Here is a 12750-nt window from a genome sequence, read left to right on the forward strand (position 1 = left end):
ATACAAAGGATCAAGCTTTTATTTTTTTAAGGGAACATGACAGATTCAAACATTGCCATCAATAGGCAGCAATGGGAAAAAAAAAAAATATATATATATATAAAACAGTAAACTTGTACTGATGAAGTACAAGGGAATAAATATATTCTTGTAGGGTAATCTAACACAAACCGCTAAACAGACATATATTAATCGGGCAAACAAACTCTTAATTAGTGATCAGAGTTTCATGTTAACAGTGATTTAGCAAGAGAAAAAGGAATTATCATTATGTACATTGTGTTTTCACAGCTAGGGTAAGTGGTAGACCGCACAGTTTGTGTCATTCTGTTCAGATATTTCAATATACTGACTAAAGCAAAAGGTTATGTAGAACTTTCTGAAAAATGGTTTGTGATGTGTGAAATATCATTTGGGTTTGCCCAGTTTTACACAGAAAACCACAGCCTATGAACAACAATGTGGACAAATGTCATGGAAAAGTCCACTTGTCGAGCCAGTTAAGATAGAAATGTGAAATTAACACATTTATTTACTTTAAACATGGTGAATTCAACAAAATCATGCAACATAATGCATTGGTGTGTGAATTTAAACTTGGCCAATTTCAAAATTGTCACTTACACACCCTCATGCCATTACAAACCTTTCTTTCTTCTGCATAACAGAAAAGATATTTTGAAGAACCAAACCCATAAGAGCCCACTGACTTCAAATTTATAGAAAAAAAAATATCTTCTTTTATGTTCCACAGTAGGAAGTCCTACAGTTTTTAAATGATATGAGGGTGATTATTTAATGACAGAATTTTTGGGTCAACTATTGTTTTAAGTACTTTATAGATGAAATGGAACCACAGTCTAAGCATTGCACTTAAATTCCAGTCCAGAATAACATTTGTTGGGTCAGTCCTCGTATTTGCCTCTAGATGGTACCAGCGGTCAGTCCTCTATCGGAACAGGCGATATATGCGAGGCAGACGTCCATCTTTACTGGAGAGAGCGGCTTGAATGTCCTCGTATGAGGGCAGCTCTGTCAGTTCTCCCAGTGCTGCCACCGCAGGCTTACTACGCAGCATTTTTGTTGTAACCCTCTTGATGTCACTGGCTGTAACATTACCTAAAACAAAGAAAAGTCGGGGATTAATTCATATTTTTTTTAGCAAATATGTCTCCCAGAAAGAACTAGTGAATGGTATGATACTGATATAACATTTAAGCCAAGTAATGCAATTATTAAGTATGAACGCTACCGTTCAACCGTCAAAAATATTTATAAAGTCTCTTACGCTCACAGAGGCTTTATTTGATCAAAGATAAAGTGAAATATTCTTACAATTTAAAATTAATGTTTTCTATTTTAATACATTTTAAAATGGGATTAATTCTTGTAAAGCTAAAGCTGAATTTTCAGCAGCCATTACACTCCAGGCAACGGTGTCACATGATTCTTCAGAAATCATTCTTGTATGCTGTTTTCTCAAACTTTTGAATGGTTGTTTATTAAGTATTTTATGAATGTTAAAAACATACATTTACATGCTAAATGAAGCTTTCGTATAGGTTTTATACTTTGCAGTAAACATCAGTACTTACTGATGAGCTCGCACAGCTCATGTGGCAGCTTCCTCTTGCCTGTCGCAAGTACTTGTCGACCTACGTCTTCAAAGATGACCGGTCGTGACTCCAAGTTCATCATGAGCATGGATTTCAATTGCGTCTTGGCTCTCTCTAGCTCCATCTGCACAAGTGAGAGATTTCAGGTTATGAACACAACACAGATTGTGTCAAAGCAGCTTTACAGTGTCCAACAGGAAAATAGTTTGTCAGTAATGCAAGAGGAGTAACAAATGCACACTTTTCACAGACTCTGCTGACATGATAATGTTATTTTTTCATATTTAAAAATGTAATATACATTAATTATACACAAGACTGTACTTTTGTTATATTACCGAGGAATTACATTTCAGAAAAGAATGTTCAGACCACTGTAGTCAAGCTCTGAATATTGTTTTCATCTTTTGGAAAGTCAGAGAGATTCTACGGTGGATTTTTTTTTTTTACTGGGTTTAAAGAAAACTTAAGGAATAAATTGAATATAACACAATTTGTCAATATGGTCTCTAAATGTAAATGTCTTGTATGCTTCAAATACAAATTCCAATAATAATTCCATTCCTTTTTAATTCATTTTACAAAATAAATAGACTGAGGCTTGAATAGCTCTGCTTCATACCACTAGAATATGGTAGTTACTTTTACTGAACCTTCTGATCACATTTTGCAAAGTGAGGTTCTTCCTCAATTTTTCAGTCATGTTTTCTAGTGCAAATATCTAAAGATTCATAAATCAAAATCCATTTACTTGAGCAGCAAAATTACATTGGTTTCGTTTTATGAGAAAATGAATGGACTGGAAGATTTTGACTAAAACAGGAATACATATCTGCCAATGGAATTGAACCTAATTCAAAGGAAAACCCCATTGAGAACTCACTCAATTTTGCTCAATTTCTCTGAAAACAAGACTTTTGCAGCTCAAGTAAATGTATCTTGATTTAAGGATGTTTATATTGGAAACAAGGCAAGAACCTTAAGATATTCCTTTTTTGCAGTGCATGTGACATTTAATGCCATGGCTTTATGAATTTAAGACTCTGCTGTGATTTAAGACCTTCTTAAGGCCTTAAATTGTGGCATTGTTGTATAATTTTCTATCGGAGCAAATGGGAACACAAAAAGTGCATGTTGTAGTTTCCATTCACCACTATAGAAGTTGACCCAACTATGACTTTGCTTCCAGAAATCCATAACAAAGGACTTACTTCTCCTGCTGTCCCAGTCATCTGAATAAACTCCCTCGTAATGATCTCCACCATTTCTCGCACCTAAACAAATAAATAGTTTAAAACAATGCAGTGTACGGTAGTAATATTTACAACATAACTACAGTACCTGTCTAGGGTCTGCACTTGCGTGGACACAGAGCAGACCACTATCTTCATAGCTGTGGTGGTACGAAGTAGCATTGTACATCCAGTGATGCCTGTACAAACACCAAATTGCTTAAAATGGTTCACCACACAAATAACAGTAGAGTTTATGGAGTCTGAATAGACAATGCCACACCTGTTGAGCACATTAAGGTAGAGACGGGTGAACATGCCTTTTCCGGGCCCTCCGGCAGAAAAGGACCCTCCGCCTCCCATCATCATATTGAGGACCGCAAAAGGGATAAAGTCATCCTCCTATAAGCAAAAACAAATAAACCAAAAAAAGACTCACATCAGCACACAACCATTTCTGGCAAGCATGAAATTGAATTGATTTCATTTAATATGTGCAACAAACCAAAAAGGAGCAGCTCTCCAGCCCAATCATGATGTGTGTTAGTTCAGGAATGGGTGTTGGACCCAAACTCACATCTGACATGTCCTTCACCATCTGCCATGAGACAATCAGCTTAGCTCAAGTATTTCAGAATCTTAAAAAATACCAAATGATGACTGCCGGACTTATGAATTCGCTCACCTTAACAATGCCACCCGTGTATTGTGCTACAGACTGGTCAACGTTGGCAGGTGTGCTCGCACCCCATACTGGTTTAACATTTAGGAGATACTTTCTGGCACACTGCACAAGCTGCTCATGTTCAATCCCAACCCCGGCCAGCACCATGCGCTCCGGACAGTAATAGGTCTGTAGGTACTTATGAAGCAGCTTCCTGTCAATTTTATCAACATTTTTGGGAGGACAGAAACGAGGCAGGCCCACGGTGTTGCCCCTGTATGCAGCCTAAATATTGAAGAGAAAATCAAATAAGACTTAGAAACTAATTTCAACGATCTACAGCAAAGCATTAAGCCAAACTCACAGCATGAATCATTTCTGTTAGTAAAGGCTCCGGGTCAGGTCTCATGTTCAGATCCTCCAACTCGAACCGAACAGCCATTCTGGTCATCTCAATCTCCTCATCTGAAGAAATAACATCAGTTACATACAATACAGGTCAAAGATCTAGAATAAAAACTTTTCACATTTTTTTTTAAGTCTCTTATGCTCACCAAGGCTGCATGTGTTTAATTAAAAATACAGTACAAACAGAAATATTATTAATTCAAATGGTTTTCTATTTTAATATGTATTTAAAATAAATACAATTTATTTCTGAAATGGGGAAAGCATCATTCTCCTGTCTTCAGTGTCACATGATCCTTCAGAAATCCTTCTCATATGCTGATTTGGGGAATCATTTTAACGTGTCGTAGCTGAAAAAAAGTATTCATTTCTTTTTTCTCTCACTTTCCCCAAACTCTTGAACATTAGTGTATAACTTTAACCATTTCAAAGATTCAGTAACATTAAATAATCAGTTGTGTTTTAGATGCTCACCTAATAAACAGGGCTGCAGAACCGCATCTGACAGGAGGTTCACTACAGTATCCAGACCCTTAACTTCCGCTGAAACCGCATACATTGTTGTGTCCCTGTAAATGACAGAAATAAATAAAACATGCTCAATAAAAGGTAAACAGAAGAGAGAAAAAAACTATTTGAGAGTGTCAGACCTGGATGTTTGGCAGTCACATATGCCTCCGTGTTTCTCAAGTGTTAGGAGAATTTCATCTTTACTTCCAAACTGAGCTGTAGATTAAACAGAAGCATGAATCAGACTGAGTTTGGTTTTGTGCTTTTAAATCAGAAGAACAGTGGCAAAGCAATTTAGTATACAAACAATTCATGCAATACAACTCATAAACATATACTAACTTACAGAAAAGGAAAGCTTTTCCAAAAAGTGTGCAATTCCACTGGGATATTTTGCTTCATGGCGCGAGCCTGAGTTTACTAAAACTAAAAACAAGCGGGTGAGAGACAACCCTCAGTATCTGGCTCAGCTCATTCGAATCAAACTACAATTCACATTGAACTTACTTCCAACTGTACAGAATTGACCAAATTTATTCTGAGATGCAACTTTGAGTCCGTTTTCTAAGGTGGTGATTTTAGTCTCGTATTTCTCGTGGCCGTCCACGGAGGCGAAGACAGGTGTGGGGATCCCGGGTAACGGTGTGGACAGGGACACGCTGGGATACGCGCTGCCGCTGCTGTACTGTCGACACACTGCGATGCCATACCTGCAACAGTCACACACACACAGCACTCACTGCTTCGACAGGTTCCCTCAGCATCAAACACGCATGGCAACACAGTTAAATCAGGAACAATATGATAATAATAACAACAACATATCATCCACACTGTTAATACAGTTTAAATTAACGGTACCGGGGAAGCACACGAGATTTTTAAGTTTGTCACATGTACACTATTGCTTTAACAAACGATTTTATGAAGTGGAGAGGCAATCTAAAATATATTATTTTTTAAAGTCAAAACAAACATGAGGCTACGGCTCTACAAATGTGACGCACGCCTATACAGTACGTGAATAATTAGGACATTAAATCAAACCTCTGCGCTCGGCTCCAGCCCCTTAATCTTGACATGTGAGCAGCCATCTTCGATTCTATTTGACCAGGAGCGTTGCCCGGAAATGGTTATTAAACACTTCCTACTCTAGTCATGTTGCTAGGATCCTAGAAACGAATGTAAAAATAAATAAATAATTAAATAAATAGCTATATGATTAGAAGGCGCATGTAAATAGCGAGGACAGATTTAGAAACAAAATGTATTTACATTGTTACTGTGGGGGACAATATAAAACAAACTGGTATTTGCACAGTAACAACTACGTTTCTCTCTAGCAGAAGTTTTAAAATAAACAAAATTAAAAATAATTAAACAAACAAATAGCAGGACAGGTTGTCACATATGCTCTATTTGCTCTATTTGTTGTTTTCTGCGATTAAAAAGGCATTAAATATTCTAAAACAAATGGGAGGGTCCCATTGTGACAACTTTCCTCCATCATGCCCCCAAAAACCTACATGTAATAAATAAACTGATTTCTCTCTCTCTCTCTCTCTCTCTCTCTCTCTCTCTCTCTCTCTCTCTCTCTCTCTCTGATGAGCAATAACAATTCAATTCTTTGTGTGCCTGTGAAGGTATTCATACAGAAAAATAAACGATGAGAAATGTTCAGTTGTCTAAAAACTAGCCTTCCTAAGAGTTATAAATAAAAAAGCCACTAAAGTACATAAAAATCTGTTGAGATTCATGCTTGACATGAAAGAAGTAATAATATGTTTGGAGTCTTTCGCACCAGTTTTCTTTCACACCAGTTTAACCTAAAAGAGCTGTTGTCTATATAGAACAGTTTGTACTTACATCTTGTATTGAGACCAAAAGAAATGGTGCATGAGAATTGGATTGATTTCTAAATGCAGGCATCAGTGCTTTGGCTAAACAAGAATTAGTTCACTGAAAGAAGTGTGCATGTAGAGAATGATGTTTTCGATGCATCTGATTCTTATTTTGTTGTCCATATGTTTAATGGCACAAATGAACTTTTCATATCAGCTTCAAGATACAATTCACACTCTGAGAGAGGAGAACGCGTACCTACATCACAGACTGAAAAACCTCACGCAGACACTGCGAGAGCTGAGAAAACTTCTGGATCACTCACATGGTGAGAATAATCTGTCGATAGACCTTTAATAACGTATATGAGCGTATATGAGCCAGTGTTTGTAAGCAATTTTAAATGTATATTTTGTTTAAAGAATTTTTCTATCCATTTATTAGAAGTGTTTATATTTCCACAGAGTCTGCTGTGAATCATGATAGTGACACGTTGCATGCCTGGAATGAGTGGATTAAGAATGGTATATGGCTTTTTTACAGCACTATTGGAATCTGAAAAGTTTTCTCACCTTCTGATATATATAGTGAATCAGTGCAGTATATGATTGAACATGAGCTTAAGCCAGGCTAACAGCTACTGTACTCGAGTCCATGTATAAAAGTATTGTGTGTTAATGTTGTATCAGAGCAGACTGAGATGCTGTGTGGTGTTTTTCAGGTGTCAGCACAGAGACTCATCTCATGTTAGAACAAGCTTTCTGCCTGCCAGATCTTCATGCCAATGCTAATTTATATTTCCTAGAACAAATTCTTCTGGTTGTGTCAGGTCTCCTTTGGACTGGGATCCTTCTCATGTAAATATGGTCATAATATTCTAATCTAACCTTTTAACCTTTCTGTTGATTTTTCTAATTAAAATGTGTACATATTAACACTAAATATTAACAATGAGGTTTCTTTTGTTAACATTAGTTAGCTAGATTCCACAGCATATATTAATCTTAGTTTATAATAAAAAATTTTAAAATCAAAAGAAGTACTTGTTAACACTAATTCATGTAAATAATGTCTTTTTTTATAGTATTCATGTTAGCTAATGCATTACCTAATGTTTACATAAGAGACCTTAGTAAAGTGTTACCAAATAAATAAACTATGCTTTCACATTTCATATAATCATCTCAATTAAATAGTAATTTTATTGATTAGTCAGCTGACTTAGACTTATTCCCCCCTCCCCCCATGCATTAACTTATTTTGATATCAACATTTTACATTGGGTTGTCTATTCAGGTCACATAACTTTGGGAAACAATCAATAGCCTGTATTATTAATATTCCAGTGAAGCCTGGTTATGAAATCATGTATGACAAGTGCAAATAAAAGAGGTTCATTTGTGAGAAAACTTTATATTTGGTGCTTTGTTCTTATTATCAATGTTGAAAAAAGTTGCGATGCCTTATGTTTTTGTGCAAACTGGGATCCACTACCATTCGAAAGTCTGCAGTAAGGTAATTTTTTAACTTTTATTCTACAAGGACACATTAAATTGATCAAAAGTGACAGTAAATACATTTATAATGCTACAAAAGGTTTCTTTTTCAAATAAAAGCTTTTTTTTTACTTTCTATTTATCAACGAAAAAATTATGACACACTGCTAAACTAGATGCTCCAACTGTTTTCAACACTGATAATAAAAAGAAATGTTTCTTGAGCAGCAGTTCAGCATATCAGAATGATTTCTGCATTATCATGTGACACTGAAAACTTGAGTAATGGCTGCTGAAAAACCAGCTTTGCATCACAGGAATAAAATACATTTGTTTTTAAAAAAATATGTTAAAACAGAAAACAATTATTCTAAATCGTATTAGAATATTAATATTTCACACTATTAATGATTTAATGTTCCTTTTATTGTCATATAAATGCAGACTTGGTGATTAAATTATTTATCATAACACTTGATTCTGTTTCTAACAAAGACAAATGTGATGAATTTGTTGTTGTGCCATCTTTTGTGGATTTGTTGGACAGATCTGGATCATCCATGACAGGTCTTTCTGATTGAAACTGTAAATAAAGAATTATACAGCTTGTGGTCTCGACAAATACATTTTCTCTTATGATTCTTTTTCAGCGTCTTGCTGATAATTACTGTAGCAACATGAAATGATTTGGAGCCATTCTCAGACTTTGTGTGTTTGATATTCCACACTGCAAATATCACATTAGCCAACAGAATTGGCCTTTGTTCAATTAATTAAAATCACCCTCTTGCATAGATTAGAAATCAGGCTATTTGTAGTTTAATTTACATCTGATTCTGCTGAATTGATAAAAGAAGTGAAGTCGATTTACATTTGCAAAGACTTGCTACATTTTGCCTGAAACCCCACTAACTTTCTCTTTATATTTCTTAAATCTTGTCAAAACACTTGATTCTACAAAAAATACTCTTATTTTTAAAGTAGTATGCTATATTAAAATCAATAGTAATACTTTACATTAAGGTTTATTAGTTAACATTAGTTAACCACTTTAGTTAACATGAAGTAAGAATGAACAACACTTCTACAGCATTTATTAATCTTAGTTCATGTTAATTTCAACATTAATGAATGCATTATTAAAACCAAAAGTTGTGCTTGTTATCATTAGTTAATGCACTGTGAATTAACATGAACTAACAATGAATGACTGTAGTTTCGTTAACTAACATTAATAAAGATTAATAAATACTGTAATAATCGTATTGTTCATGGCTTGTTCATGTTAGTTAATACATTAAATAACATTAACTAATGGAACCTTATTGTAAAGTGTTACCAAATCAATACTACTGGTTCTGCTATCTGACTTATGTCATTTGAAACATTTGCATTTAATATCAGATTATTTATTATACTAATCTGTTTTAATTCATTTATTATTGGACGGAACATATTGAACCTCAGCATGTTATTATTATTATTTTTTTTTTTTGAACCAGTTCTAAATATATGGAATGGAAAATTAAAGCAGCAAATTTCGAATCATCCCTCTCTTACAACAAATGAAACACATGAAACATATGTGTAATATTATAAATCACTTTTTTGATGTAAGTGATAAGTATTTGCTTTTAACAGAGCCTATGCTATAATATAATTAATAAAGTCACATGCAGCCAAACGCACATACAGGTGTGAAATGATTTATGCCAATGAGTACAACAAACGCTATTAGACTTGTGGACACCTTTTATGACTAACCATTACGGGGAAATTGGAACACAATTGTTCTCATGTTTTAGTTTTTTATTTGTGGCCTCATGCATTTTGCACAGTGTCTGAACACATGCAGAGTGGTGCTTTAGTCCTCTCATATTGTTCGTAGCAGTGGAGGGGTGGTGCTCATCTGTGTGCCGCATGTGTGTCTGCTGCTCCATCATTAGATCAAGCCTGTTGCATTGATAAAGCAGAAGACACACACTGGCAAGTGCTCCCTGACAGAGATGCTGCACTGAGTCTTAACACTTCTGCTATCCATGGGTAAGTGCAATATTTTAGCAGCGGTTAAAATTATTATATATACTTAAATAATTATTTGTGAAGTATTTAAGCAACACTGTTCTTTTCAGTGTATAGACTATGAAAAGGATATTAATCTTTGTTGTTTAGATATCAATCAATCCGAATAAAATGCTGAAAACTGCTGTTGAAAATATTATTTGAGAAAGATTTTTTATTTTAATACTGCATGGTAAAAAATAGATAATAGGTATAAAGATAAAATAAAAACCACAGATTCAGAGTGTCAAGCAGCAAAATTATAAGCAACAGAATGAGCATTCAATATACTCAATATCAGCAATACTTTAAAGTCAGCGGTTATCTGTTAATAAAGTAAATTGTATGATTGTATTTAGTTGTTTTAAAATGTGCTGCTTTACTACACTGGATACTTTTCTATATGTTTGCATTCTAAATTTAACTAAAAGTATGTTATCAGTCACTACACCTAAACTCATATCTATAAATTTACATAAATAGGTAAATGTGAAATGTTATTCTAAAGTTTTCTCGTTACTCTTTCCACTGTATCTTCATATGACTAATGGCAGACAAATTAAACTCCTTCTCTGGAGTGCTTAGATTGTATTTGTAAAGGGATCAAATATTCAATACTTTAATGAATTGCTAAACTGCTTCTTCATTTAATGGGGTGTTGTTTGGCTAAAGGAAACACACCCCCGGCTCCTGGCATTAGACCCCATTAGCTCACCCACCTGTTGTCTATGGGCCATGCCAGATGAGTCATAAGGCTGAAGCGCTCATTCATGGGATTTCTGTTTGCCTCTGAGTACTCACCTGCTCTCCCAAAATAGTGCACTGTCATAATAGACTGAAGAGTCTAAAAATGTGGAATGCAATAATAATAATAATAGCAATAATAAGACATGATACATAATCTGAGAGAGAGGACCTCTATAAAGCACACATTGGAAAATAAATAATAAAATACACTTAAAAAATATGAAGCAATAATAAAATGTTGGGAAGGTTACTTTGGAAATGTATTAGGTTACAGGTTACAAGTTACCCTGTTTAAAATGTAATAGAGTAACTACTTCAATAATTAATTATACTAATGCAATTGATTACATTCTTTTTGATTACTTTTCTATATTTCTTACAAATATTTTCAACTGTTAATCATTTTCAAGCAGGAAGGGTTAACCTTACAGTTTTATTCAACACTGATTACTTTCATACTTTTTTTTAAAAAAACAAAATCCTTCATCACTCAAATTAAGATTATAATAATTTAATTTTAAAAGTTCAGCCACAGCAATATCAGACTTTATATATAGGATGAACTATTGCAGTGCTCTCTTGGCAGGTCTTCCAGCCACTTCTATCAAACCTTTACAATTAATTCGGAACGCGGCAGCAAGATTAATTTTTAATGAGCCAAAAGAATGCACGTCACATCTCTGTTTATCAATTTGCACTGGCTACAAATAGCTGCTCGCATAAAATTCAAGGCATTGATGTTTGCCTACAAAACCACCACTGGCAATGCACCCCTTTACCTAAATTCATTACTTCAGACTTATGTGTCCTCTAGAAACTTGCGGTCTGCAAGTGAACGGCGCTTTATTGTGCCATCTCAAAGAAGCACAAAATCACTTTCACAGACTTTTAAATTAAATGTCCCTCCTGGTGGAATGACCTGCCCAACTCAATCTGAGCAGCAATATATATATATATATATATATATATATATATATATATATATATACATATATATATATGATAGGTTAATAGATGGAACTGCAAATCAATTTGAAACCATCCATTTATTGAAATGAATGTTAGATTTGCCAGTATTTATAACATAGAATAAATATTTATGATATTATCTGTGAATCTAAAACCCATAATGAGTAATATTTTTGTAAAAAAAAAAAAAAATAAAGGAGTGGAAGACTGCACAAAATCAGAAGAAAACCTCTAAAACTCTTCATGTTGACATTGATTCATACTGGTGTTTTCTATAAATGTTGACTATACATTCATTCAATTCAAATGCCGCTATGATAAGCTTCTAAAGTCTAATAGCCTAATGGACATCTTCATGAACATCTTCAAATAAGCATATTTACAGTATCACTACTAGCCTTATAGGGAAGCAGTAAACTAAGACCGCCCTACATGGACACGGTGGCAATGAAAGCTTATGTGATCAAGTACAAACCTTTCCTTACAAGCTTTCTAACTGATCCTCTAAGTACAAAGCGCCTCTGCTCTTTTCATGTTATGATCAGTAAATGGAGGGTTTGCTGCTGTGTGGTGTAAAGTGGCCAGTCTATTGAAGAGAGTAAAGAGGTCTGTAGTATACAAAGGCTGGCTGTGATGATAATAGTGGTAATGAAACACAACCAAAATAGGAATATGCAGTGAGAAAGAGAGAGAGAAATGAGGTGCTGCTGCTGTGTGAGAGTTGTGATTTGCACTCGGTCTTGCTCTAGTAGTTATGTTTTGAAATATTTGATATTTCGTCTACTTTATGACTGCTATCTGTTTATCTAATGAAAGGCAGTTATGTTGAATTCTGCATTAGTATTAGTATGAAGACTTTGGTCTGTTTGTTTTGCAGTGCATGAATGCATTTGGTCAGATGAGAAATGATGCTATGGACCATTATCTTCACCTGAAAGGCACAGATGAAGAGGGCTAGCATGTCTCGTCCTGTATGGAGCTCAGTTCAGATGTCCTGTTCACTCTGGTTCCTCCTTCTGTGTTCCTCTATCAGGTTTAATCCTGCTGTGTCTGAATTAGGTGAGTGTTACCTGTGTATTTTGGCTGCAAGTGTGTTTATGTTGTTTTGTTTGTCATGCAAATGTTTTATACGCATGCATAATTTTACAAAAGGCTTACCAAAACATTGTGCTGCTCCACGTGTCGCCTAGCAACGGCGGACTTTA

At 34.8% G+C, this 12750-nt stretch overlaps 1 protein-coding gene and 1 long non-coding RNA gene across 2 annotated transcripts; one reads left to right on the plus strand and one right to left on the minus strand.

Moving 5' to 3' along the window:
- Position 1: 1 nt before the first annotated feature.
- On the minus strand, positions 2-5615 carry LOC109050714 (mitochondrial-processing peptidase subunit alpha-like). Its single transcript, XM_019068287.2, has 13 exons — positions 5478-5615; positions 4938-5140; positions 4777-4856; positions 4571-4653; positions 4395-4489; positions 3877-3977; positions 3534-3797; positions 3354-3446; positions 3132-3250; positions 2958-3048; positions 2828-2890; positions 1596-1740; positions 2-1119 (listed from the first exon to the last, which is right to left on the minus strand). Exons 1-13 carry the CDS (start codon positions 5522-5524, stop codon positions 950-952), a joined length of 1554 nt encoding a protein of 517 aa, XP_018923832.1. The 5' UTR covers positions 5525-5615; the 3' UTR covers positions 2-949.
- A 782-nt stretch (positions 5616-6397) lies between these two features.
- On the plus strand, positions 6398-7256 carry LOC122137374. Its single transcript, XR_006154805.1, has 3 exons — positions 6398-6600; positions 6737-6796; positions 6994-7256. It is a non-coding gene; the product is annotated as an uncharacterized LOC122137374 (long non-coding RNA).
- The last annotated feature ends 5494 nt before the right edge of the window (positions 7257-12750 follow it).

This window comes from Cyprinus carpio, chromosome B5, assembly GCF_018340385.1.
Source record: "Cyprinus carpio isolate SPL01 chromosome B5, ASM1834038v1, whole genome shotgun sequence".
NCBI lineage: Eukaryota > Metazoa > Chordata > Actinopteri > Cypriniformes > Cyprinidae > Cyprinus > Cyprinus carpio.

Coding starts and splice junctions, on each gene's coding strand:
- LOC109050714 (XM_019068287.2), bottom strand. CDS start 5,524: ATGGCTGCTCACATGTCAAGATTAAGGGGCTGGAGCCGAGCGCAGAG. Junction 5,141..5,477: donor GGCTGGAGCCGAGCGCAGAG/GTTTGATTTAAT, acceptor TGACTGTTGCAG/GTATGGCATCGCAGTGTGTC. Junction 1,741..2,827: donor TGACTGGGACAGCAGGAGAA/GTAAGTCCTTTG, acceptor TCACTTGTGCAG/ATGGAGCTAGAGAGAGCCAA.